This window comes from Tiliqua scincoides, chromosome 9, assembly GCF_035046505.1.
Source record: "Tiliqua scincoides isolate rTilSci1 chromosome 9, rTilSci1.hap2, whole genome shotgun sequence".
Classification (NCBI taxonomy): Eukaryota; Metazoa; Chordata; class Lepidosauria; order Squamata; family Scincidae; genus Tiliqua; species Tiliqua scincoides.
The window spans coordinates 17,753,073-17,781,069 of record NC_089829.1 but is presented as its reverse complement, the minus strand read 5'-3'; the positions used below and the strand labels follow the sequence as shown (position 1 = coordinate 17,781,069).

At 45.5% G+C, this 27,997-nt stretch overlaps 1 protein-coding gene across 1 annotated transcript in view; it reads right to left on the bottom strand.

Moving 5' to 3' along the window:
- LOC136660017 (hydrocephalus-inducing protein homolog) overlaps window positions 1-25,483 on the bottom strand; it is a 47,729-nt gene extending 22,246 nt beyond the window's left edge. Inside the window, exons 1-10 of the mRNA XM_066636966.1 lie at window positions 25,361-25,483; window positions 23,373-23,498; window positions 22,312-22,431; window positions 17,813-17,947; window positions 17,509-17,708; window positions 14,077-14,201; window positions 12,187-12,388; window positions 9,456-9,639; window positions 6,005-6,104; window positions 2-120 (exon numbers count right to left, since the gene is read on the bottom strand). Of these exons, the coding sequence (XP_066493063.1) occupies window positions 2-120; window positions 6,005-6,104; window positions 9,456-9,639; window positions 12,187-12,388; window positions 14,077-14,201; window positions 17,509-17,708; window positions 17,813-17,947; window positions 22,312-22,431; window positions 23,373-23,498; window positions 25,361-25,483 (1,434 nt within the window). The remainder of the gene's footprint in view (window position 1; window positions 121-6,004; window positions 6,105-9,455; window positions 9,640-12,186; window positions 12,389-14,076; window positions 14,202-17,508; window positions 17,709-17,812; window positions 17,948-22,311; window positions 22,432-23,372; window positions 23,499-25,360) is intronic.
- Between the last annotated feature and the right edge of the window lie 2,514 nt (window positions 25,484-27,997).

Here is a 27,997-nt window from a genome sequence, read left to right as displayed (position 1 = left end):
CCTCATAACAATGGATTGATCCAACAAAAATTTTCCCAGCGTCCAGCTGATCAAAGTTTAAGAGTAGCTTGGGACCCATGGCCTCTCCTTTGATGCGCAGAGGTAGTCTGGTCTCGCGGCCTGTGGAGATGCAATTCCCCTTTAGGATATAAGCTCAAAGACATTAGCTGGAAGCACTAGATCAGGGGTGTCAAACTCATTTCATACGGAGGGCCACATAGTATTCATGATGCCTGCTGAGGGCCGGAAGTGATGTCATTAGGCAAGAAGTGATGTCATTAAACAGGTCATAACCAAAAATAAACACTTTTTTCTCACTTAGGAATTCATTAGCTGCAACTAACAAAAGAGAAAATATATGAATCTTGATCATATTTCAAGATACAGGAGAGCCCAATTTTCATGTGGGCTGCCCTTTCAGTAGTAACACCTCAGCTCTACTCCGCAGCTGAAAGCCTGAGGATTGTATAAAAAGCTTCTGTGGGCCGCATCTGGCCCCCAGGCCTTATGTTTGACACCCCTGCACTAGAACATGAAAAGTCCCGCATGACAGAGGGACACCATAAAAAGAGTGCTGAACTTTTCTTCCCTGAGCTTCAGGGTGTTCTGCAAGTAAACTTTCAGAGCCAGAAAGTACGAGTCTCAATCTCGTACAATCTCAGGAATCATATTCATTTCTGAAAGAACATGAAAAGGTAATAGAAAAAAATTTTCTTTTACAACTAGCTTTTAAGCGGGAGGGTAGGGGCTTAAAGTTGTATTATATATGTAATTTATATTTTTTGTGTTTTATAATGTGTATGGTTTTTAGTGTGGTGTGCCACCTTGGGTGACCTCTGGGGAGAAAGGCAGGATATAAATCAGTCGATAAATAAATAAATAAGCCCATTGAAAAATTGACATGTGGCTTGCCTTGTAACAGATTTTTTGGGTGGTAGGCAGGATCCCTGATTATGCATGTTCACCGCCAGTGTTTTGCCTGGACCTTCAAGCAAAAGCAACTGTTAATACCATATTCTACCAGCTCCACCTGGCAAGAATGCCATGGTCCTTCTTTCAGGGGCTCATAGCCTTAAAGCCAGTCACTTGTACTGTAAAGTACTTGCACAGGGCTGTTCCTGTTTGGAAGCTTCAGCTGGTAGATGCAGCTGCAGGCACCTGCTGGTGTGGGTGGGTGACTGGGAGGATTTTAAACTAGGCATAATTCAGTGTGAGCTAAGCAGGCCTAAACAGTATGCCCACTGGGTATGCTGAAGGCTTCCTGCCCTTCTGCCCTGTCAGGTTCTCTTTGCTTAGATCTATTAAGAATGCCCTCACAGGACACGGGCACATAGGGAGGGCCCCGCAGGGGCATAACTATTTCTATTGGAAGCATCAGGCATTTCTCTTTGAGCTGGATATTGGTTAAGGAAGGGGGAGAGATTTTAACAGGGAATACTTTGGGTTTTTTTTTTCTTGTAAGCATTTTATTTCATTTGAATTTTAAAACTTAGAGTTCCAGAGGGACAGATTCCAGAAGGCTAGCCTGTGATAGCAAGAGCTTCTAGACACTGGTACTTCCTCTCAAATCACTGCTAAAATTCATTTCTCCTGGTTTTTGAACAATGCCATTTGGAACCCTGATTCATAGCAGAAGGGAATGGTTGACAGGTGGCAGCCTTGTCACTCAGATGTGCCCTCTGTAGTCATTACCAGCATCCTTCAGTCTCGGGAGTCTATGGTATCGTGCTCTGAAAAGTGGTTCTGGAACAGCGTCTAGTGTGGCTGAAGAGGCCAATTCGGGAGTGACAATCCCTTCCACACTGGGAGCAAATGTAGTCTGTCCCTGGTGTGTCTCCCTGGTTGTGGGCCTTCCTTCTTTGCCTCTTTGCCTCAGTCTGCTGGCAAAGTGTCTCTTCAAACTGGGAGAGGCCATGCTGCACAGCCTGCCTCCAAGCGGGACGCTCAGAGGCCAGGGTTTCCCATCTGTCGAGGTCCATTCCTAAGGCCTTCAGATCCCTCTTGCAGATGTCCTTGTATTGCAGCTGTGGTCTACCCACAGGGTGCTTTCCCTGCACGAGTTCTCCATAGAGGAGATCCTTTGGGATCCGGCCATCGCCCATTCTAATGACATGACCAAGCCAGCGCAGGTGTCTCTGTTTCAGCAGTGCATACATGTTAGGGATTCCAGCTCATTCCAGGACTGTGGTGTTTGGAACTTTGTCCTGCCAGGTGATAACGAGGATGCGTCGGAGGCAGCGCATGTGGAAAGCATTCAGTTTCCTCTCCTGTTGTGAGTGAAGAGTCCATGACTCGCTGCAGTACAGAAGTGTACTCAAGACACAAGCTCTGTAGACCTGGATCTTGGTATGTTCCCTCAGCTTCTTGTTGGACCAGACTCTCTTTGTGAGTCTGGAAAACGTGGTAGCTGCTTTACCGATGCATTTGTTTAGCTCGGTATCGAGAGAAAGAGTGTCGGAGATCGTTGAGCCAAGGTACACAAAGTCATGGACAAGCTCCAGTTCATGCGCAGAGATTGTAATGCAGGGAGGTGAGTCCACATCCTGAACCATGACCTGTGTTTTCTTAAGGCTGATTGTCAGTCCAAAGTCTTGGCAGGCCTTGCTAAAATGATCCATGAGCTGCTGAAGATCTTTGGCAGAGTGGGAGGTGACGGCTGCATCGTCAGCAAAGAGGAAATCACGCAGACATTTCAGCTGGACTTGGACTTTGCTCTCAGTCTAGAGAGGCTGAAAAGCTTTCCGTCTGATATGGTCCAGAGACAGATGCCTTCTGTTGCAGTTCCAAAGGCATGCTTCAGCAGGACAGCAAAGAAAATCCCAAACAAGGTCGGAGCAAAAACACAGCCTTGCTTAACTTTGTTTTGGATGTCAAAGGGTTCTGATGTGGAGCCATCAAAGACTACAGTGCCCTTCATGTCCTTGTGGAAAGACCTGATGATGCTGAGAAGCCTGGGTGGACATCCAGTCTTGGGGAGAATCTTGAAGAGGACATCCCTGCTGACCAGGTCGAAAGCCTTCGTGAGGTCTATGAAGAGTGGCTATCGTTGTTCCCTGCATTTCTCCTGCAGCTGTCTAAGAGAGAATACCATATCAGTGGTGGACCTGTTGGCTCAGAATCCGCACTGCGATTCTGGATAGATGCAAGTACCTGGAGCCTCTTTAGTGCAACTCGGGCAAACAGTCACCCCTGTCGCCTTTGTTCTTGTACAGCGTGACGATGTTTGCATCCCTCATGTCCTGTGGTACTCCGCCTTCTCTCCAACAGAGACAAAGGATTTCATGCAGCTCAGTGGCAATGATCTCTTTGCAGCACTTTAGGACCTCAGCAGGGATGCTGTCTTTCCCAGGTGCCTTGCCAGAGGCAAAGGAGTCCAGGGCCACGTGACGTTTTCCTAGGGTTGGTTCACTGTCAAGCTCCTCCAACACAGGCAGGCATTCAATACTGTTCAGCGCTTCTTTGGTAACTACGTTTTCTCTGGAATACAGCTCAGAGAAGTGCTGCACCCAGCGTTCCATCTGCTGCGCCCGGTCCTGGATGACCTCGCCTGTGGCAGACTTCAGAGGGGCAATTCTCTTCTGTGTTGGACCTAGGGCCTGCTTGATACCATCATACATCCCCTTGATGTTGCCTGTGTCAGCTGCTATCTATATCTGGGAAGCCACCCATAATAGGATTTCTTGAATAGATACGGGTTACAGACTTGGTCTGGGTGGCTGTGGAAAAGCTTGGCTGCTCTGTGCAAGAGAATCAACTCAGAGCAGACCTGATGATGAAAATTCCTAATTCCCCACCTCCCTTTTTGCCTACTTTGGATGCTTCTCTCATCTTAAGCTTCAGGGATACTGAGTCATTAAGTTCAGTAGCCACGTTTGCTGTATTGCTGTTTTGCTGCTGTCCTTTTTCTTCCCAATTAACTGGTGACAAAGATCTTGATTTTGAGTCGGTTTACTCAACTCCCAAGAGCAGGAAATTCAAATGGCTCAGGTAAACGAAAGTGACCAACCTAATCTTCACACAGGTTATACAAAGGGGGGGTCACACACAAGCTCACACACCCTTCGGTGCAAACATCCTGGTCCATCATTCAGAGCAGTTGTATGGCAGAGTGTCACTGGCCTGCCTGGCTAGAAGCAGGTGTTCAGGATCAAGAACACAAACTCATATGTGTAACTGGGGTAGGAAAAAGTGCCTAGTAAGCCATGTTAGTGTTTCATTCATTTTCTGCTTGCTTCTTTCCCTTTGCTCCCACATTTTGCCCAAACCCTTCCACTTAATTACCTGAGCCATTGCCTGCCCCTTGTACGGGCTTTGTTCTTCCCCTTTTTATTCTCTTTCCCAAGATTTCTGCCCCTTTAAATCCTTTTAAGAGAAGTTTAACTGTTTTATCTGCCCTGTCGCAGTTCATTTGGAGGCAGACAGTTGCCCCAACTTCCCAAGTTGCCTGCTGCTGCTGTTTTCCTTCAAGGGGATACCCTGATCTTATGTACTGTACCTGCTGGGAGGGAGGTTGGCCCAAGGTGGACTCCTTCTGTTCAAAACCACAGGTTTGGGTGGTGCCTGTAGTAGTTCCCATTTTAAAGGATGGAGTGGGGCTGGGGGTGGTGCTGGTTGCTAGATGCTGAGCTCCTGCTGTGCCCTGTCTTCCCATGAAGACCTCAGGAATGGCAAGGGCACTCCAGAACAAGAGGGAGGGAACTATTTCACAGCCAAACACTCAGCAGGAACAGCTTCTGCTGCTACCTTTCAGTTTATCAGAACTTCTCTGCTGGCAGTGGAGGGTGGGAGACAAAACCTGATGGGCTCTCCAGGGAACTCTCACCCCCTCTGAGTTTTGGATAAGAGCCACACTGTGTGTTTCAGAGAAGCAAAACTCCCACTGTGCAAGTGGATAGTTTAATTTGTAGTTTGTTGAACACTGTAAAACTTCAGCCGAAAGGATGCAAATACCACAAGTGTTCTTTTTTATGTACTTAGAACTGCACAGAGGGCTTGCTTGGCAACAACCACACATAGTAATTACCACAGATTTGTACTAATGCACTGTATTTGCATTCTGGCAGCTGCAGTGGCCGGCCCTGATCCACTCCTAGGCAAAGGAGTTATTTTAACACTTTTGCTCTAAAGATTCCACTTGCTGTGGTGTCTGATGAGAGCTTAGACCAGGAAGAAAAGGAGAAAGTTCTGAGGATGATAAAACCAGGACTCCTGAACTGAAGAAAGAGATGAAATCATGTTTCCCAAATGCTCCTCCACTAACATATGAAAGGACTAATATCAAATTTCCCATCCCAAACTGCTTTCTCCCTCATGGGATTCCAAATGTAGGTTTGGACCTCTACAGGGGGGGAATGTCAGCTGGACTTTACTAGCATTGTCCTCACCGTAGTGAAATGGCAGGAGAACTTTCAGGATAACATCCCTGATCTGTCTTTGTGCGTCCAAAGCTCCCTGTCAAGTTTCAAGGTACAGTATCTGCCAAACCTCCAATCTCTATCTCCTTTGCTTAAAAAAAAGGGGGGGTAGCAAAGTGGATTTTTTTCTGGTTTGCAACTGCATCTGTCTGAAAACATCTGCATTTGTGGCACTTCTTTTGATGGCGTCAACTTTCATGTTTGCCGGCTGCAGCAAAAACAAAGAGTCAGATGCCACAAGGCTCCTTGTTGTTTCTCTTGATGGAGAACTCTTTCATGACGGACCCTTTCAGTCTTGCCATCTTTGATGTTTCTGCTGGATGAGCAGCAGGCAAAGCAACCTGACATCACAAATAGTACCTGAGACAATAGTACCTTATTTCTCTGAAAAGGCCACCCAACAGGACTAGCTGTTGCAGAGCAAATGAGGTGCGCCTCAAGACAGCACATGGAGTTGGCAGGCACCTCGCACTGCTATAAAGGAAGGGCCCTTGTCTGCTTGGAAAGACTCACCAGAATACATGCACAAGTCAGGAAGTCTGAGAACAAGCAACATCCTATCACATTGACACAAGGTGGGGATGTCATACCTGAGATATCACAATACACTGTGTGGTGATAAATTCCAGCTTCTTGTGGCCTGAAGATCACACGGACTTCAGTTGTGGAATTGGGCCAAACGTCTCCCTCCTAAAGAAACAAATATAAGAGAGTAAGCACTGATGACAACCTCCCTCCAGGTTGATGTTGGAACCATTTAATCATCATTTATTCCTTGTTGGGAATGGTTGTTCAGCCAGCTTTGAAACCACTTTATTGTAGTCGCATCTAGCCCACATTTTATCCACAAGACTATCATGGGAGATTTTGTCAAATGTTTTGCTGAAATCTAGGGGCACTATGGCTACGGCATTCCCATAATCTACTAGGTTAGTCACTTTGTCAGAAAAGGAGATGAGATTGTCCTGCCACAACTTTTTCCTGAGAAACCCACATGGGTTCTTATCACACGTTTGTTTTCAAATTCAGATGAAAAATTCCAGGGAGCTTCCAGAGAATATCAATTCCAGAGAACATTAGAAAAGCCCTGTTGGATCAGGCCAAAGTCCCATCTAATTCAGTGTCCCGCAGTGACCCAGGGAAACCCACAAGTAGAAGAAAAAGGCACACGTTTCTTCCCCTTCATTCCCCTGAAATTGGTAAGTTGCTGTTGAACTTGGTGGTAGTAATACACCCAAATGAGACCACCTGGTGAAGGATGCACCTGTCAACGGACTTTGCCAACTGCATTTTGCCTCCTTAGTGAATGTTTCCAGTCAGCCTTGCCTCAGTCTGTTGAGTCACCAGCCTGCCTAGTCTTGCAAGGCTCTGGACTCATTCATCAATGGACTGACAAGAGCAATACATCTCCAGTTAATGAGACACTGAAATGTATAAGAAACACAAGAATATGCAGAAAGGGGAAATCTTAAAATGAATTTTGCCCTGATTAGTACATATTTGCTAACAATGGCTTTCTTAGATGGCTGGGTTTAGCTGAGTTGGGCACTCAGGAACTCCAAGCCCAGCAGTTTTAGAACAGAATTACCAGGGACCCTACAGTCTGACACCACTGACTAGATCAGTAGCCAGTGCAGTACATCACTATATTGGAAGTGATGGAGGAAAAAGTACAAGGTTGAACACAGATCTTGTTAAGGGGTACAAGGCAAAGTGGAAGAGAAGATGAAGCTAACATGCCACAAGAGCCAACTCTTTTCAGCAAATGTTAAATGTCACAATGTTGAGTTTAACTTGACTGATGAATGATTCTTGAAGTTATTTTGTATCACCTGAAATTTGCAAATCATGCAGTAGTGAAGGCAACCATCAGATTTTTTTTTGGGGGGGGGCTGCTGAGAGCAGACTGGACCAGTTGAATAAAGCTCAGGTTCAGTCAATGCTCATTCAGGCACTATGGAAGCCGTACTTTGCAACATATTCAAGCTGATGGGTGTATCATCATGCCAGCATCTATGTCTACATTTTGAAAAGCAGGTTGTAGCAGCAATCAAGCAGGACATCGAGTGAGCTTCCATGTGGGGGTAAGAAACCCCTCTATAGGAACAGCCACTGTTGCTTTACTAGGACCAGGAGAGGCTTTGGTCAATGTTCTTTGATATAGAAAAGCTTGTTATGGCATCAAGGCTATTTTAGCAGCCTTTTACTCCTCCACCAAAGCTTTTAATTCACCACCAGGCATCTCTTTTCCTTGGAAACCTGAGAAGGGGGGGGGGGAAGAGCTCTGAAAAACTCCCTGGATTAATTTAAAGTCTGCCATCACTGACCCCAGCACCAGAGTTAGCTTTTAATGAGCAAGAGGCTAGATGAGGAAGACAGTTCTGCTTTAAGGAACACCCTGAGTAAATGAACAAAACTATCATTTCTCAAGAGGCGACCCTTTGACCTCTTTAGATGCAGAACAACTGATGGAGGGCCCAAACCTATCCAATTCTGCAGTGCTGGTGCAGCTGTGCCAATGGAGCAAGCGCTTCATGCTGTGGTAGGGAGGCATTCACAGAAGCCTTCTCAAGTTAAGGGAATGTTTGTTCCCTTACCTTGGAGCTGCACTGAGGCTGCACTGGTGCTGGAAAGCTGGATAGGATTGGACCTTGAGTCCTAGATGTAGGTTTCAGGGTACAGAGCCCTCCTCGGCCTAGAGCAATTCCTTCCAGGAGGCCTATAATTACGATCATCTCAGTTTCTCACCATCACCTGCCACACTTTAAAATTATATTCAAAAGATTCTCGACAGGTCAGCATGAATCCAGGGAGGCAGCAGCCTCACTAACAAGCAACTACAGGCCAGTGGTAGCCTTTCAAGGGCAGAGCAGCTACAGCACAGTCCTCCCCTTCTCCAGCTTTTGGTTTCCATTTCCAAGGAGTCAGCTTGCACATGCTCACAGTGTGACTTGCTGAGCATGGCAAGGGACGCTGCAAATTGAATCAAAGCCGTTCTGCAGGCAGAAGCAAGACATGTCCTCTACTAGCCACCTGGGCTTCCCCTGCAGCTTTTTCTGCTGACATTTCATGCCTTTTTTTGCAGAACTAGATCAAGCTAAATTTGAGATGCACTCAGAAAGTCAGAGTTGCATAAGCATTCCTGAGGGGCTTGGAAAAGCTGCTCAAAGCATTTGGAATATTTTTGCTTTATTTCTTGGCACAAATGTTATGTGCATTTGTTCAGTTTGGTTCCTTTCTTTGCTTTAATGCAGGGGTCTCCAAACCCCGGCCTGGGGGTCAGATGCGGCCAGCGGCAAGCCTCTATCCGGCCCGCAGGCAGCCTCTTGTCCTCTGAAAGCCTCTGGCCCACTCAACTGAACATGACCAGAATTGTGCTCTGATTGTGTCTGGAGGTTGTTCTGAGGGCCAGAGAGGTTGAATGAATGAGCCCATTCATTCATTTATTCACTCATCTAAGTTCCATCTTTAATTAATTTATTTAAATTTTATATTTAAAAATTTTTTCCGGCCCTCAACACCATGCTAGGTATTTGATGTGGCCCTCTGGCCAAAAAGTTTGGAGACCCCTAATGCTTTAGCATTAGGATCTGTTCCCCCAGTTCTTTCTTGCAAGCAAGAAGATTCAACCAGACCCGGAAGAGCTTGGATAATCACACCCAACTTTAATCACACCAATCTCAAACAAACCTCTCAAGACAAGCAACTGCAGCCCTCACCTTAGCTCAATTTCAGTGCTAGATACAGCATGGGCTACATGGCCCCACTGTGCCAGCGCTGAATAGGATTGAGTTGCCCATCTCTCATCTCCAACAGGAGAAGAAACATTTGTATGTGCAATTTACATACTGTCTTCAATATTTTAGCTGAAAAGCAATAGAAAAAAGGGTCCCTTACAAAGTTTGTTTAAAGACTACAGAGATAACAGACAAGGAGAGACTCGAGCGCTTAAAAAAAGACACAAATACTGTTAGCATTATGATCATTCCTATTGCTTGTTCCCTCATTCCCTGAAATGTCATTCCCTGCACTGCTTCTTACCAGAGGCTCAATTTCGAAGGTGTTGTTGTTGAAAAGCATGGGGTCTTCAAGCACTGTGGACTGGCGGTTCCAAAAACTACGGGTGACAAGGGAGAGGCGCTCGCGGAAACCAGGGTTCATGTCACATTCCTCCACAAACCGATCGAGGACACCCTCTTCCTCAGTCTTCAGAGTATGGCATAGACTGGAGACACAGGGAGACAGAAATGAAATTGTCACTATTCAAAGCAGCGATTTTCAACCACTGTATAATCCACAGGTGTGCAGAGAGAGTTTGAAGAAGGGCCATGTATTAGTAGGGTTTTGGGGGGATGTGAGCCCGCCATCGGCAGCACAGTGTGCCTTGTCAACTGTCAAGAAACTGCTGGTGTGCCCTGAAAATTTTAGTGCTTTACCAGAGTGTAGTGAGATGAAAAGGGTTGAAAAGCACTGTCCAAAGGAAGCTGGTTGCAGGCATGAAAAGCAGATTCCCAGCAGAAGGGAGAAAACAAAGGACTATGTTAGATCTGCTTATAAACACATCACAAGGCCTAGTGGTTTGTTTGTGTGTTTTCATATTAGCATCCACAATTACAGTGCTCCAGGTAGGGGGCTTTAGGATATGCTCCCTCTTGGTTTCACTGCCAGTTGCATGCCCCCCACGTTATTTTCAACAGGTTTTTTCTGTTTAAAATAGAGTGTGGGAGGAGACAAGATCAGAAGCAAAACCAAAGTGGGGGGAAACACCTAACGCCTTCCAAACCCCTCCCCCCCACTTGTGGTTCTGCTTCCTTCCACAGCCCCTCTGGGCTGCTATTTAAAACAAATAAACAGTACCTGAGACAACTTATATAATAAGTTACAACAAGACTGTGTATAAACAATCCACAGGCCCATGTGATGTGTTTAGTGTAAAATTTAACTATCCCACTGTTAGGGCAGACCTGATATTAGTTTGCAGGGCAAACAGTAAGCGTCCGAAGACCTGGCATGATAGAACGGTTCCCTTTTTCCAGGCTCTGCCAGGGCCCTGATGTGGGGATTTGCAAGCATTAGAACACCAACCCTCACTGGCTGGCTTAAGAGAAGACTTTGCCTTTTCCATGACCAATTTGGTCAGCAAATTTCAGCCTGTAAACAAGGCCACATTCTGGGACTTTCCTGACTCAGGAGTAAGTAAAGTGATTTGGGAATACAAAAAAAGTGCCTTCAACATGGCTTCTCTCACTAAACACCAGTTGCACTTTAACGGTAGTACAGGCCTTCAGAGCAGTCAAGAAGCTCCCTGCCATGCCCTCCTCAGGGTACAAAACAACAGAGGGAACCCCTTTTGAACTGGTATGGATCATCAAGGCACAAAAAGTCCTTGATAAGCTCACCATCACAATATTCTGTGGTGTTTTATGGGAATTTTGTCCATCTGTATCACAGACCTTTCGTTCTTCTGCCTCCTGCTCCTCACTGATTGCTGTTCAAGCACCCCCATTTCCTCCTCTACCCAAGAACTGCTCTCTGCTCCTCCCAGCCTCTCTCCCTCTCATTCTTCCAAGCACAATTACCAACCACCACTCAGGCAGGAACTGAACCCAGAAAAGTCATCTCTATGCAAATTTACCTGGGAGTAAGTCCTGCTGAATACAGATTTAGATTAGCACTCTAATACCACAATCCTAGGCACATCTACTCAAAAGTAAGCTCCACTAAGTTCAATGGGCCTTACTCCCAGGTATTATGTTATGAAAGTTTGCTTTACCAGGCAGTGAGGCAAGAAAGCGAGGGGGACCATAAAAAACTGATGGCCTCATGCAATCCTGTGCCCCAACTGGATTGTTAGGATAGCCATCTCCCTTGCAGACTATGCTAAGGCCTGCCTCCCACCCAGCCACAAGCCTCCAAAATGTGTAATTAGGTGTGTGCAAATTTAGCAGCCTCATGGAAATGTCTTTGAAAAATCCCTCTGAATTATTTTTCTCCTTGGTGCATCCAGAATGAAGAACGATCCCCTGGTGAGTTCACAGCATGTCAAGAGCAGAGAGATGTCTGGATCCCTTGACAGGTGAGCTCACGCTTTAGACTGTTCTCCAGCCACTATTAATTTTCCTGACAAGGTAAGAGTGTCCAAAGCAAAGGACAGGCCCTTGTATTTGCCCTCTCATCAAGTGTCTAAATCAAATGCCCTCAACCTTTGACAGCCTCCCACAGGCTGAACACATCCCATCTGCCAGGTGTCTGCCAGGTGCTCTGCTGTTACCGTCACAAGCAGACTACAAAACAGGGGCCCTGGTGAATGTGCAGGGCTGGCTCAGAGTCTTCTTTATAGCTAGGAAAAAGGCAGAGCATTACTACAGAATGTAGCTACAGCCCCCTCCCCTGATCACAACAAGACCCTCCACAGTGGCAACTCTGGTAAAGGAGCAAGCAGGAAGATGAGGTTAACCAGAGGTTAACCAGGAACAGTTGGAGATGGTTGCCGTGGCAGTGATACTACTCCTGACCTAAGGCTGCTATACTCCAGCAACTGAACCAGTTTCTGGTACAGATCTTATGGTGCAGCTTCCAGCACTTCAACTAGCAGCCAACACACACTTCACCCATGCTGCAGCATAGCTCCCCCACAGCAGTTGTGGAATGACACAGAGACAGCTAAAAGTCAGCCCATGGATTCTGCCTGTGAAGATGCCTCTTTAAGCCCACACTGAAAACCCTGCTCAAAAGGAGACATTGCTGAAATCAACATAACCCTCAAGCTAACCTCTGCTTTCTCTGATCCTCCTCTTCTTGTGTTGCAAAGACTTTCCACTGGAAATGAGCAATGATCTCGCTTCGATTGTGAATAATGACAGATCTCTGGTTTGCTAAAGTTATATATGTTTTCTCAATTGTCAGGGAGTTCTTGTCTAGTCTCACATTGACATCTGTGGCAGCTCCATATAAGTTTATGTGAATGTCCTCCCCTAGGAGAAGCAACAGGGAACAGAAACGATCACAGGTTAATTGAGTGGAGACAGGTCTGACTCTTCTAATTTCACAGAAAGTGTCTGCTTTGAATGCCCCCAAGCCAAGAGTCTCCCTCTTTAAAGTATCAATTTGGTCTAAGGTTGGTGGCAGAACCAAAACAAGCCCCTCAGTTTAAGCTTTGCTTAAGCTTAAAGGGCAGACGGAATGACTCTGAACTGATAGAACCTTCCCCTCCAGTCAAACCACCCTCTCCTGATTTTCTTCTGTGTCTTCCAATCCTCAATAAACCTTTGTCAGGGGCAACAACCTCGGATCTCCAGATATTTCATATGACAAACTTCTATGTTGTACTTCACATCCAATGGTGTAGGCCTCCCCCCCCCCCCGCATGGAACAAGTGATGGGGGTAGATCTGCCACACCAGCCATCTGCTTGCTCCTCCTTTCTCCTTTCTTTGGCTCCTTCTTTGTTCACTCTCTTTTTGGTTTCACCTTCCCCTTTTCTCAGTTTTTCCATTTCTCCCATTTGTCTCCTGTCCCTCCCCCCTCTCCTATCTCTCCCATCTCCCTTTAAGAGCTGGTGCTGACTCCCAGCTGTCAGCCATCTCAACTGATAAGCAGCTGGAGAACCATCGCTCAGTCCCAGGCTGGAGGCATGTAGTGGTGACATCACCACTGGTGTCTTCAGCACAGCACAATTCATAGCCAGTCACACAAGGGCAAACAACATGATGAAAGTTCACATTTCATTCAGTCGCTGCTCACACCCACAATACTGTTCTAGGAATTTCACCTGACAAGAGAGATGTTTGCCGTTATGTGTTGATGAGCCCTTGGTTACTCCTTATTTACTGGCTAAATCCTCCTTATAACAGTTGCTGATAGATAAGGCATTTAAAAGTGACTGGGCACTGTTTCTTTGGAAATGATGATGGCCTGGAAGGCCCTGGACAACAAATTTTCACAAAAGTCATGCTCCAATATTAAATTAGTCATTTCTTATAGATTTTGAGGTGCTGAACATGAATAGGACAATAAAAATGCAAAATTGGTTTGTGAGAGATCCACAATAAACATCTCCATAGACATGTACTGGTTTGGTTTGGTTTTTGCCACCTTTTAGCTTAGGAAGGCTGCATTTTATCACCTGCAGTACTGTGCTGCAAAATTGCTGCCTCACTAATTTTGTATTGCTTGTTCATTTTATGCAACTCGTATATGACTTTACTGTTTTATGAGCATCGTTTTATGATAGGAGGTATACATGAGGAGGAGGATGCCATCAACACAGAGAAAAGCATTAGTCAAGTCAGTAACTGTGCTGATAAGGGGCAGACCCTACCAAGCACAGGTTCCAGACAGCCTCAGTTAATTTCAGTAGTGCTTGTAGGAGGTCCCAGGGCATGGTCAGAGACCGCATGTTGCAACCACCTGGCTAAAGCAAAAGTGCCATACAGTACTCTCCCTTGCGTCCTGTTCCCTTGAACAGGAGGCAGAGAGGATTCAAATGGAAGGATTAACAGAACAAAATAAATAGGAAACTCTTGGGCAAACCCTATGGAAATGGAGGCAGAAGGAAGCAGCAAAAGCATATTCAGAAGATGTTCTAGACACTGGAGGACTAACCTGTCCTTCCTCAACTGAAAGGGAAAAAACTAAAAGAGCTTATCCTGTCTGACACTCACCTGTGTCATAATGCACTAAAAGATCCTTGCAATGATTGCCAGTCTTCTCTGGCTGGAATTCAACTGTGAATTGTGTGGTTTCACTTACTCCAAGGGTCCCAATGGAGGGCTCAACACAGAAAGGTCTGCAACACAAAGGAGAATCCTGAGCATACCGTGCTCCAGCCCAAATTTGGCTTGTTTAAAGTGTAGGCACATCAGGAATGATACTGCCAGGTGTTGCCCAGGCCCCTCCCTTAGCTTTCTTTAAATTTATATCTCATGATCTTCCTTTGGTCATCTTAAGTGTACATGAATGAATTCAACTAAAAGTGCAATTCTCTCCTCCTTCTGCCATCTTCCCAGTCAAGCTGCAATGTAGCTCCACTGCTACATCGTGTTCAGTCTAGGGAAATGTTTGTGGCTTCGTTCCACATATGACAATACTGAAAATTTTACCCCAACCACTTTTCTTTCTTTCTGAGTTACAAAACACTAAAGAACAAATCTCAAAATTAGCAAGCATACAAATATACATCATATATAAATGTAAACATAACATAATATTCAAATTCAAAATCTACCACATGTTCCTACACATAAACTGAGAATCAGTATCAGTCATCTAAATATTAAAGAGGAGATCCAGAAATGATTATTTACTTTGGGAACTAGTGGCATCACTAGGCTGGTGTCACCCAGTGCAGTAACTCATGGTATCATCCCCACTGACCTCCTCCCATACCAGAACCATATCATGGGAAACTGCCTAGGATGACCAGGCTGGAACATCAATTTTTGCCTAAGCTGCTAGTTTCCGTCATGACCCAGTGTTCAGGAGCAGCATACACAGTAACCAAGGAAAACCACCAGACCTGAAAAGCAGCGCAACACAGTTTTTAAACCTGAGGTTGCAAAACCTCCTGCTCTACTTGACTGATAGGTAGAAGAGCTGGTAAATTGTGGTCTCTTCTTCTAAGAGATAAACAACAAGCATAGCCATTCCCACTGGAGAAAAACTTAAGAGGCAACATAATTGGTACAGTATAAAAGAGAAAAGTAACTTCCTGTAAGATACCCACCTTAAATGTGACTACACACCCTAACTGCAAGAAGGATAGTCTGCTCCAGTCTCTGACACCCCTCTTGGCTTTTCGCTTGAAGATAGTAAAATGCAATATCTGTAACCGGATTCTAAGCCAAATACCTAAACACTTGATACAATCAGTAGACTCCTGCTTCCCCAAGGGCATTTCTAGCTTCAATTTACCAGGTTTGGAAATTTTAAAGAAAAAGTAAGTACCTCAGACTTACCGTTATTTATTTTCAAACCCTTTATTGCCATATTCAGTGAGAACAAACATGAATTCTAACAAAGTGGTGAAGGGATTTTCAAAAAAAAAAAAGGCATCATCCACCAACACACTCACTAGGTGCACTCCCCCCTCCACCACAGAGTAGTCTCTTACAGCAGCATAATTCCAGAGCAGGTTTGCTACAGACTCTGGGGAAAATATAAACAGCAACAGGGGACTGGTAAAGTTACTTGGAGCCCCTACCTAGTTTACAGTTCAATCCTAACAAAATTCCTGTGCAGCAATGTAGCAGCACCTGCGCAGGCATCCCACAGGGGAATTTTGGCTGCTGGACATATCCTCGGGGTAAGGGGACATTTGTCTCTTGCTTCGGGGAAGCCCCAGCAGCAACAGATCAACTAGGATCTGTGCCTGCGATGTCGCTGGTACAAATTGGAATTGATTGTGCCAGCGGATTAGGTCTGGGAAGAGGCATAGGAAACAGTGCATGTCAACGCCTCCAACCTGTTTAAGGAGCACCATCAGGTGATATGAGTCCACCTCCTCAGAATCCTTATCCTGCTTGGGCAAAAACACCAAGAGTTACCCCTGCTAACTGAGTAAGAGGCACCTTTTCAAGTGGGTGCTCCTTTTTTTAGCAGGGGGAGAGTAACTGGCCCACCTCACCCCAGCACTGTCTGTTCTAGTGGCTGTCTGCTGGTATTCATTTGCATCTTTTTAGATTGTGAGCCCTTTTGGGACAGGGAGCCATTTAGTTATTTGATTTTTCTCTGTAAACCGCTTTGTGAACTTTGAGTTGAAAAGCGGTATATAAATACTGTTAATAATAATAATAATAATAATAATAATAATAATAATAATAATAATAATAATAATAATAATAATAATAATAATAAGAGTCTGAGATATTTCTGCCTTTATTATTTTACTTATTTATTTAAAATATTTTTACCCACCTTTCTGGTTAAAACCCTTCAAGGCAGCTTACAGAATAACAATACAAAAACAATACAAACATTAAAACAACAAGTAAGCAGCCATTTTAAAAACTTGTACAAAAAAGGTATTACATTCTCAGGTAGCCAAGAGTGGCTTCCACTCCTTCTATTTAAGAGCAGACTGGACTTGTTTTTTAAAACCCATTCATTTTAAAACGGTGGTCAAAAGCACAAAATTGTCAATGATAAAATCATGTATTAAAAGCCTGGTGAAGCAGAAACAGCTTGCCTGCCCATTTTAAAAAGCTGTCAGGGAGGCCACATGGCAGATCTCCTTGTGGAAAGAGTTTCAGAGGTGCCACTACTGAAAAGGCCCTGTTCTTTGTATCTACCAACCACATTTGTGACACTGGCAAGCCAGAGAGCAGGGCCAGAGACACTGATTGTGGATGGCTTACGTGGGTGAAGGCAGGTGTTAAGGTACCCAATAATTCATATCCTGACTGCATAAGCTTCAAAGATTAATGCCAACACCTTGAATTGGGCTCATAAATGAAGTAGCAGCCAGAGAAGCTTGTACAAAAGAAGTGTTACATTCTGAAGTAGCCAGGAGTTGCTTCCACTCCTCCCATTTAAGAGCAGACTGGGCTCTTTTTTTCTTGTTCCATTACATGATGATTGTGCTTGGGAAAGGGGCTGTTGGGGGAAAAAATGTCACCTGCCCTTCTAGAAAAACTACCTTCACTCTGCTGACTGGAAACATGTGAGATCCTGAAAGGACTTCCTTTTCTGGGATGGAAGACTGAGGGATTGCTGAATGCATTGAAAGGTGGCATTATGAATTCCCTCTCCCTTAGTTTGCAAACTGCTCCTCCTTAGAGGCTTTCCTGCAGGGCCTAAAAACATTTCTTTTTACATTCACCTTCCAGGTTTAGGGCATGTAATATGAGGTTTGTATGCTGTTTAATGGGTTGCTTTTTTATCATTTGCTGCTGGTTTTTTAATCTTACTCTGGGCTTTTATGAATTTTTTTAGGTTTTTATTCTTTTATTGTATTTTAACATTTATACATGTTCATTTTTGATATTTTTGGAGGCTGATATGAGGGCCCGGCAGGAAGAAAAAGGGGGTATAAATTTTATAAATAAATAAAATAAATTTCAGAACTTCTGGTTTGGACAAAAACCTCTAGGTTTTACCTTTGCACGGAGATCTGGTAGCAGGCTTCTCGGTTGCCAATGTTGCGAACTAGCAAGGTTTTCTGTGTGTTGAACTTGACAGGGCAGGTGGAGAAATTAATTTGATCTGGAAAATCCAGAATGCCTCTGGCACCAATTGCTCGGATAGGGACGATAAATTTTTCCCTTTCAGTAATGCAGGTCAACTCATGGAAATAATCCTGTGGAGCATGAAGAAGGGGCACCATGAGTGAGCTTCCTGACTGTTGAGTTAGTTCCGAACTAACCACTCAGAAGGGCTCCAGTGGGAGAGTGGTGCCCTTACCTTGTTCTCTTCAGGAGTGAAGAGGATGCGGAATGTGGAAGGCATGCCGGGGGCCACTTTGTTACACACGTCATTGGGGCTAATGACTCTGAAGTAAGGCGAACTCTCTAGAACAACTTTCACCAATCGGGGAATCTACAGAAGATGCAAACACCAGAAAATGGTCACGCCGTGAATCAGAGAGAGGAAGACAAACAAATCTGCCACAAAAATAGCAATCAAAAAGGAACTGGGGGATTGGACATTGGTCCTGTGCTTGAGGCATGCAACTGCAAGCACAGGAGAAGGGCATTCAACAAAGCTCTGGAAGCGCATGCCAGAATTCCACTGCACATGATAGCACAGAGACCATGGAGAAGAAAGCCAGATCCACAGAGATGAATTTGGTCCTTCTCAGTGCCACTCTGGAAATCACTACAGAGGGCAACCAAACCCAGCAATAAGGAGCCTAGCTATCGACATCTGAAAACACAAGCTCAGGTGTTGTCTATAAATCCCAGGGCCGCCCAAATACTGCTAACAGCAGCCACCACAAAACTACTTATTTCCCTTTGGCAAGGGAAGTACCTTTGGCAAGGGAAGTACTTTGGCAAGGGAACTACTACCCTTCCCTTTGGCAAGGGAAAACACCAGGGCATGCCAAGAAAGGAGGACCATTCCAGTCATTCAATCAGGACGAGCTAAGCCTTGATCAATGGTCAAATACCAATACCACCAATCACTAACCTGTCAGAATTCTGCCCACTGCAGAAAATCAATCCAACCTGTGTGTGACCCTCAGAGTGTGTATGGCTTTGTTCAGAACATCTCAGAACAGTATCTTGTTCCTTATTAGCTCTATTCAATGCTGGGTTGTTTTGTTTTTGGCTTTGGAAAAATGACAAACTTTCCTTACCCTACATCTGTCTCTCCGATTCACATACACATAACTTATAAATCTCATGATACAGCCATACATCATCATTCATTTTAGTGTTAGCTGCAGAAATATTTATGAGAACTTTAAAAGCATTATACCATGGGAGTTGCTTTTGCATAAAGAAGTATATGAAAAGAAAAAAGAACTGTATCATTTCCCTGCTGTATTCATCCTTTTTAAGTGCATGTTTTCTACAAGACTATAACAGATGAATGTCACAAGGAGGAAGGAATTAAAGAGATGCCATGTACTTCCAGTGCAAGATGATGGATTGACCAACTGCACTTGTGTCTCTCTCTCATCTGCCTGCGTGTTTTAAACATCTGCAATCTGCTATATGACAGACGTGGTTCCCTGTTATGACTGATACCAGTTGGAAATCTGCCAGGTTGCTGTTAAAATTCTGAAGTGGATGCTGACTGTTCAAGGCATCACAGGAACTAGACTATACAGTCAGGACAGTCTAGGTCAGGGGTGTCAAACATAAGGCCCAGGGGCTGGATGTGGCCCACGGAAGCTTTTTATCTGGTCCTCAGGCTCTTATCTGCTGAGCAGTGCTGAGGTGTTACTTCTGAAAGGGCAGCCCACATGAAAATTGGGCTCTCCTATATTTTTAAAAGATTTTCATATTTTCTCTTCTGTCATTTGCAGCTAATGAGTTCCTAAGTGAGAAAAAGTGCTTATTTTTGGTTACGACCTGTTTAAATGACATCATTTCCTGCCTAATGACATCACTTCCAGCCCTCAGCAGGCATCATAAATGCTATTCGGCCCTTGGTTTGAAACAAGTTTGACACTCCTGGTCTAGCAATGGATGCGTCTCATCCACGCACTGAGACCCCTGATTTCTGCCTGCCTAGCTGGCCCTGCGCGTGGAACAGGTAGCACTTCCGAGAACGCTACCTTTGAGGTCCTGGTTTTCAGCTTCCTACCTAAAAGCCTAAATTTGGCCTCCAGGACCTCCCGGCTACACTTACCCACTTCATTGGTGCCGACATGCACAACAAGCACTACCCATCACTATCTACCAGCCTGTCTAGACGAGAAGTGATGTTTGCAACCTTTGCACGAGGCAGGCAAGCCGCCATGCGGTCCTCACACCCATCACAAACCCCCCTCTCTATGTTTCTAAAAATCGAATCCCCCACTACAAGAAGCCCCCGACCCCCCTCCTGTCAAGGAGTATCCCGAGTGCGTTCGGATATGGACCTGTCCCCTGGAGAAGGGGTCCCCCCAGGGGACTGTTTCCCTCTTCTCCAGGATGACATCCTCCAGCCCCGAGACTTCCCACCCAGGCAGCTCAGGAGCTGCACACCTGAGGTTGGGACGAAGCCTGATTGTCCCCGAAAGTCTCCCCATGGTCCTTCTCTGCCTGCCTCTGCTTCTCCAGGCTTCAAGGAAGCGGACGCGTTCCCTGAGTCCCTGGAGTTCCTTGCACCCATGACTTATGCCCCAGAGGCATATAGTCATATACGTGGCACTCGATGCAAAACAGACTGCTTTGATGCAAAACAGAATACAAAACAGAGTGTAAATAGAATGCTAGCTGCAGGGAAGTGGTGGTGAGATGCAAGTATCTTGTGGTCTTGTCTTTGCTCTCTGAGGCATCTAGTGGGCCACTGTGGGATACAGAAACATGGGCTAGATGGGCCCTGGGCCTGATCCAGCAGGGCTCTTCTCATGTTCTTTTGGCATGAGGCATGGCATTCGTGCATTTACCCATTGGGTAAAATGGGAGGTAGTCTTTGCCTCCACAAGAGACTTGGGGCCCAATCCTATCCAACTTTCCAGCTTCAGTGTAGCCACATTGCAGCCCCATGGTAAGGAAACAAATATTCCCATTCCTTGAGAAGGCCCAGTGACTTCCCCTCCACCATAGGATGCAGTACACACTCCACTGGCACAACTGCACCAGCATTGAAAAATTGGATAGGATAGGGTCCTTGGTTCCTTTTTTTCCTCTCCACCATTCCAACACCTTATTTTGAAAATATTGGTTTGGATAAAATGGGATGTTCTTAATATGTGCAGTATGTGTAAGTGAAAATCTGTATAGCAAGAGTACTTATAAAGAGGGAAGAGTGCATTGTCAACATGAACTTGCAGAAACTCTCCAGGGCTTCAGGTGGGAATTTTTTGCTTCCTTATCTGGGAAGAGGTGCCAGAGAATGAACCTGGGATCTTCGGACTGCAAAGTAGAGGCTCTTACACTGAGCTGCAGCTTGACCCAAATTTATGACTTCACCATGTCACTTCAAGAGGAAGGAACAGGATTCATGCACTGAAATGTCTTTCAGGAGTGCTCTTTCATTGTCAGGCATTCAGGAGGACAAAACTCACGTAAGAACAGCCAGGTGCATAATTTTCTCTCCAACCCATCAAAAATGTGAATCCTGACAGTGAGCACAATCCTGAGCTGCCCGGCACGCAGGGCTGCCACAGCACCAAAAAAGACTGCCACAGAATCCTAAACACAACCGGGCAGCCACCAACAGTTCTAAGGAAGGGAAGTAGCCCCTCAAAGGGGCTACTCAATTCTGCGGCAGATCTTTAGCCAGCACAGAATCAAAGAGTCCCATGTCGGGCCGACAGGGCTTGGGATCCAGCAGAGCTCAGCTCCGCTAGTCCCACCCCCCTCCTGCCCCACTCCCTCCCCCACCATGCCTTCCCCCCACCCTCTGCCTGCCCTGGAATGACTCCATCCTGCCTCCCCCACCCCAACTTACCTCTCTGCCGCCAGGCACAGAGCGGCTGGTGGTAGATCGCCAGTCTCTGGCCAGCTTTGTCCCACTGTGGGTTCGTGCTGGGCCAGCTCCAGCGCTAGGCTGACATTAACCCCTGCAAATGTGCCTTACAGCACTTTTGCAACAGTGCGCGCCAACAGTGAGCTGCATGCACTGCACAGGATTAGGCCCTAAGCCTCATTATTTTCAGTGGGCCTTCTTAAGACCCAATCCTTTCCAACTTTCCAGTGGTGATGCAGCTGTGCCAAGGGGGTGTGCGCTGCATCCTGAACGGGAAAGGGGGGCAATCAAGGAGGCTTCTTCAAGGTAAGGGAACATTTGTTCCTTTTCCTTGGGGCTGCACTGTGACTGCATCGGCATTGGAAAGCCGAGATAGGATTGCCGCCCCCCCCCCCAGTCAGGACTAACTTCTCTCATTGATTTTCATCATGCTTGGACAGGATACCTGTAGTGATTATGCATAGTAACATTGTGCCTTAGCAAACATGGCAACCTGGCAGGCACACCTGCCCCCCCCCACTCGAGGGAGCCAGCCCTTAGCTAAGGCATGAGACCTGGTAAACAGGATGAGATAGCATTTTAGAATGAAGAAGCGTTCATATCTTAAGAATGTTGTTGCTAGGCTAGGGATGCTATTATCAATAACCGTTAATAACCTCTATATTGCACTGGATTGCTTCATGGGAGAAGCCAATAAAAGCTGGGCTGCTGGCTTGAAAAAACAGCTTGCTCCCTACACTCAATCTTAAACCCTGACTTCGACTCTTTGTTTGCTGCCTCGGACCCCTCACTACTACATCTGTCATTGCTACAGTACCACACCATATGCGGCGTACCTTGTCATTGTTCCTCAGAATCAGTGGCACTTCATGGACCTCACAAGGGGCATAATTCTGGAAAATCACTTCTGATGGAAATGGTTGGAACAGGGACTGCTCCAGATCAACTGAGGAGAACTGAAGACACAAAGAGACACACATAAATGCAAAGGGCAATAACAGATCAAGAACAGGATCAAGGATTTGGGTGGGTTTCACTATGGGCAGTGACTCCTCCCACCTCCCTACTCCTTTCTGAAGGCAAGTAGAATGGGAAGATGATGTTGCTCTTCTTTCTTCCATTCAGATGACCTTGTATACAAAGACTTGGAGGAGTAGGAGTAGGAAGAGGAGGAGGAATCAAAGAAAGACTGTTCTTGGAAGCCATCCTCACAGACTCCCAGTTGGAGCCATGGCCAGTGTGGAGAATGCCAAGCAGCAAGAGACAAGGGCTGTGGGAATGACCTTTTTGTGGGAGGAATCAGGAAGGCCTGGTAGAGGCAGGATCCAGCCTTGCCCTCCTTCTATCCCAGGAAACATGCCTGCCCACCCCAAGTCCCAATCAGGGCAGATAGATGAATACGCAGGCGAGAAACTCGACAGTGGGCAGGCCCCACAAAGCAATTGAAAGTGGAAGGGAGAGAGAAAAGAGAGGAAAAAATCATGGTCTCCAAACAGAAGAAGAGGTGGACAGACCTGGATGGACACTGAAGGAGAAGAATGTGGCTAAAAAGGGGAAATCCAGACTTTCTGATTGGAACCAATCCTGCCTCAATTGCATGACTGAAGCAGGACTGGCTCTATTCACAAATGAATACAATCAACGCTTACAGCTTATATTTCTTCAGTGTATATAATCTGGTTTGGCACACAGAGCTTGATCTTCCCCATACTCATGCCCATATTGCAAAGGTAAAGTTCTCTGAGGTTCAGGAACAGCTCACAGATTTTCACAGCTGTGTGAGCACCAAATAAACCTTCTGAATAAAGGCATTGCTGTGGTGAAACAACAGCAATTTCCTAATGTTCATTTCTCCCTTTTAGCTTCACATCAGGAAGGAAGAGGAAGGAAAAGCTACCTTCTGGTGAGATGTTTCACTCATGTCTAAAAGCTGGACAATGCGAGGCAAGTGGACTTCATGGGTGTTCGCCAACTTCTGCTCTGTTGTAAGAGACATCTCTCTCAGGAAGGTTGAGGGCGTCAGCTGCAGCAAGGAACCAAGATCACATCAGTGACTGCACAAAGAAAGGCCTTCCTTCCTAAGCATGTCTAAATAACATGTGCTCCCTGCTGCCAGGGAGTCCTAGACCTCCAACAATTTTCCTGCCAAAACATCTGCAATTTATCTGTCCAGAACCCCACTCTGCCAGTCTACTGGAAATAAAATGAGTAGGAAGGAGGACATCTGCTTGTGACTTTTTCAAAGGTTTGCATAATTGTTCCCCTCTTGTTGAACAAAACAAGTCATCAAGGTGCAAAACGATTACATTATTTGGTCAAATTTCATTTTACAGAGAGATTTAGGAAGTGGGGTTTCTTGAAAAGTTTAATTTTCCTGGTTCCAGAAGAGTAGCAGTCTTTAGCAGCAACTATGGTCCCCCTCATCAGATGCATAGAGTGTCACTCTCAGTGGCTACAATAAATGTGTTAATTCTTTATGGTGCCACAGGATTCTTTGTTATAATTTCTCTAGATATTTATCAGGGGAAAGCACAATACAAATTAGCTCTCCAGGCCAAAACTCAACACTTTTGCCCAAGGTGGCAATGTTTTGAAGGCTGGGGCCCATTTCCCACTTTGGGATTTGTGACAAAGACGAGAAAGTGGGATAAAAATTGTACACACCACATGCAGTAGTAAATAAAGAGATTAATGAGTGTGAGTAATACACCAATTAACTACATCATTTTATGCATCTAATGAAGTGGATTCCAATGACAGTGTCTGCCACAAATAATCTATTAGTCTTTAGAGTGGCTTTTCAGAGCCCAATCCTATGCATGTCTACTCAGAAGCAAGTCCCATTATAGTCAGTAGGACTTATTCCCAGGTACATGTGGATAGGATTGCAGCCTCAGTTTGTGTACTGGCAAAGGGACAGGCACTAGAGGTGCTGCTCAAAAGCTGGCAACTGCAACTAGGGCACAAGCCTGGAATTCAAGACCTCTGAATGGGAAGCCCCCTCCTGTAGGCTCAAACGTGTAGGAGGTGACTGGTGAGGAAAAGACATTCTGTGACACACTGTTGTTGTTATTAAGAATATTTATATACTGCTTCTCAATGGGAGTAGTTCACAAAGCAGTTTACATAGTAAAATAAATCAAGGAACGGTTCCCTGTCCCAAAGGGCTTTCAATCTAAATATAAATATAGAAGAGACACCAGCAACAGCCACTTCATGCCATGTGGGGATGAAGATGGACAGTTGCTCTCCTCCTGCTAAATATAAGAGGACACCACTTTGAAAGGTGCCTGCCTAGTTAGCCGGGGTTGTTGCTATGGATGAATACAGCTGCTCTTCTGTATAATTTTTAAAGTTATTCCAAAAAGTAAAGAAATCAAAGGATCATCCTAGATAAGCTAGGGAGGGGGAGAACAAGCAGAAGAATCCAACCAAAGATCCCTTCTTCAGAACTGAGAGGAGAAGTCCTACAGGTTAAATAAAAAGTCATTAAAAGCCCAGCAGATATATCACCAGTGGATATATCTCTACCTCTTCCCACACCTACTGCCATGCACTGAGGCCAATTTCACAAATCACACTTACAGCACAATCCTATCCATGTCTCCTCAGAATTTAATCCCATTGAATTCAGTGAGTCAGGTTAGCGTGATTAGGACTGTTGCCTTCATCTGGTTTTTACAGTGATCTGTCTTTAGATTTAGAACATAAAACTATTTGTATGTTTAAATGTACAGTATGTTTAAAAATAACTCTCTTCCGTTTACTGTCCCCTATTCAAAAGCAAAATATGCAAGTCTAAAATGTGCTCCAGCATCCCTTGTGAAAAGGTGCTGAAGCAGTTTCCATAACTTAGCCAAATCAAAAGACAGCGAAGAGACGTACCGGGGCACCTTTCTTTTTTTCTTCTCTGACCAACTTAGGGTGGCGAGGAATCACCACTTTGCTTTGAAATCCTTGGGGTAACTTATAGCCATTGAGGGGTTTATCAAGCCTGCTTGTTAGCATTTTGGATTGATCTGTCAGTGCCACTGCAATAAGAAGAAGAACAGATTTTAAACAGAACAAAATCCCCTGGAGTTCCCAGTGCTGCCCATGGTTAATTTTTGACTATCTTACAGTCAGGAATGGCTGCCAGTTGCATTCCTCGGAAAACAGATCAATGGACATCCAGCATGGAAAGTTGACAATAGCCATAGGATCTCAGGAGCTAAGAGATCTATTCTAGGCTAGGATCTATTCTATCTATTGGCTAGGAGCCAATTCTATGCTTGGGATCATTAGGAAGGGTATTGAGAACAAAACGGTTAGTATTATAATGCCGTTGTACAAATCGATGGTAAGGCCACACCTGGAGTATTGTGTCCAGTTCTGGTCGCCGCATCTCAAAAAAGACATAGTGGAAATGGAAAAGGTGCAAAAGAGAGCGACTAAGATGATTACGGGGCTGGGGCACCTTCCTTATGAGGAAAGGCTACGGCGTTTGGGCCTCTTCAGCCTAGAAAAGAGACGCTTGAGGGGGGACATGATTGAGACATACAAAATTATGCAGGGGATGGACAGAGTGGATAGGGAGATGCTCTTTACACTCTTACATAATACCAGAACCAGGGGACATCCACTAAAATTGAGTGTTGGGCGGGTTAGGACAGACAAAAGAAAATATTTCTTTACTCAGCGCGTGGTTGGTCTGTGGAACTCCTTGCCACAGGATGTGGTGCTGGCGTCTAGCCTAGACGCCTTTAAAAGGGGATTGGACGAGTTTCTGGAGGAAAAATCCATTATGGGGTACAAGCCATGATGTGTATGCGCAACCTCCTGATTTTAGGAATGGGTTAAGTCAGAATGCCAGATGTAGGGGAGAGCACCAGGATGAGGTCTCTTGTTATCTGGTGTGCTCCCTGGGGCATTTGGTGGGCCGCTGTGAGATACAGGAAGCTGGACTAGATGGGCCTATGGCCTGATCCAGTGGGGCTGTTCTTATGTTCTTATGTTCTTATGTTCTTATGATCTTCTAATCTGCAAAAGAGTCTGCTATCCTTGACAAGAGATCCACAGAGGGCCTGCTTCTGTGGGTTGAAATCTTTGATCAACTGGCTCATAAGTCCATCTGCAGTTTCTTCTGCTCTCTCCTTCTGGAGCAAACAGCTTGAGACCTTCAAACACTGCATAATTAGTCTGGGATTTACTGCTACAAGATATGTCAGTCACTAGTTTAGATGGCTTTAAAGGGGGATTGGACAAATTCATGGCGAACAATATCAATTGCTACTAGTCATTATGGCTACATGCTACTTCCAGATTTAGCAGCTGTAAGTCACTAAATACCAGTTGCAGAAGAGCAGTGGTGGGAGAGTAGCGTTTGCCTTCAAGTCCTGCTGGTGGGACACTGAGGGTAACAAGATACTGGTCCGTGTGTCTTGATCCCCCAGGGCTTTCATGTTCTTATGAAACCTGGATTATGTAAACTGCCAAGGGCCAGAAGACACTTACATATATTCCTTCATGTATCTAGTCAGGTACCAAAATCACCAAAAATTGTGTTTATTTGGATCAGAACAGCACTTAGAATCCAAACCTATCCAATTTTCCACTGCTGGTGCAGCTGTCCCAATGGAGCATGCACTGCATCCTGCGGCAGAGGTAATCCTGGCCATGGTAGTGCCCAGGGCCACAAATGCAAGCTGCCCCCCACCAGTCTGCAACTACCCCCCGGAGAGCTGCAGCCCCCCCCCACAGGCTGCCACCCCCACCTCCCTTCTGGCAGCCCAGTGAGGCAGCGCACACTCTCCCCAACCCTCCAAAGGCCTTGTAAAGGCCTCGGAGGGTTAAAAAAAATCACTTCTGGTTTCATGGAGGAAAGCGGAAGTGACGTTTTAATGAAAAGGCATTCTGAGGGCTGGGAAGGTTTCCTTGGCCCTCAGAAGGCCTTCTAAGGGCATAAAAACGTAACTTCTGGTTTCCTCTGTGAAACAGAAAGTGATGTTTTTTGGCCCTCCAAGGCCTTTGCAAGTTCTTTGGAGGGTTGAGGAGGCAGCGCGCTGCTTCCCCAGCCCTTAGAACACCTCTGTGCAAAAAGCCTTGGGTGGTGTGCGGGGGTGCCTTGGGGCATTTGTACCTGGGGCATTTGTCCTCTTCCCTCCCCAGGAACGCCACTGTCCAGTGGTGGGGAGGCAGTCACAGAGACGTCTTCAAGGTATGGGAACATTTGTTCCCTTACCTCGGGGCTGCATTGGAGTTGCACCGGTGATGGAAAGTTGGATAGGATTGGACCCCTACTTGTCCCAAAAGAAACAGCTCAGGGATGGGGAGCCTGTGGCCTTAAGGCCTAGGTCATTAAGTGTAGCCTTTTGACGAATCTTAAATTTGCAGAACAAATCCTTTTATTTTTATTAATACAGTTTTGTTCATCCTTTATTATTTTTATTTTAATCTTAAAGTGACCATATTTAAAATACTAAAGAGTAAAAGAAGCCCCAACTGATGGCCACATCAGTAAGTCATACGGGATATTTGGTCACC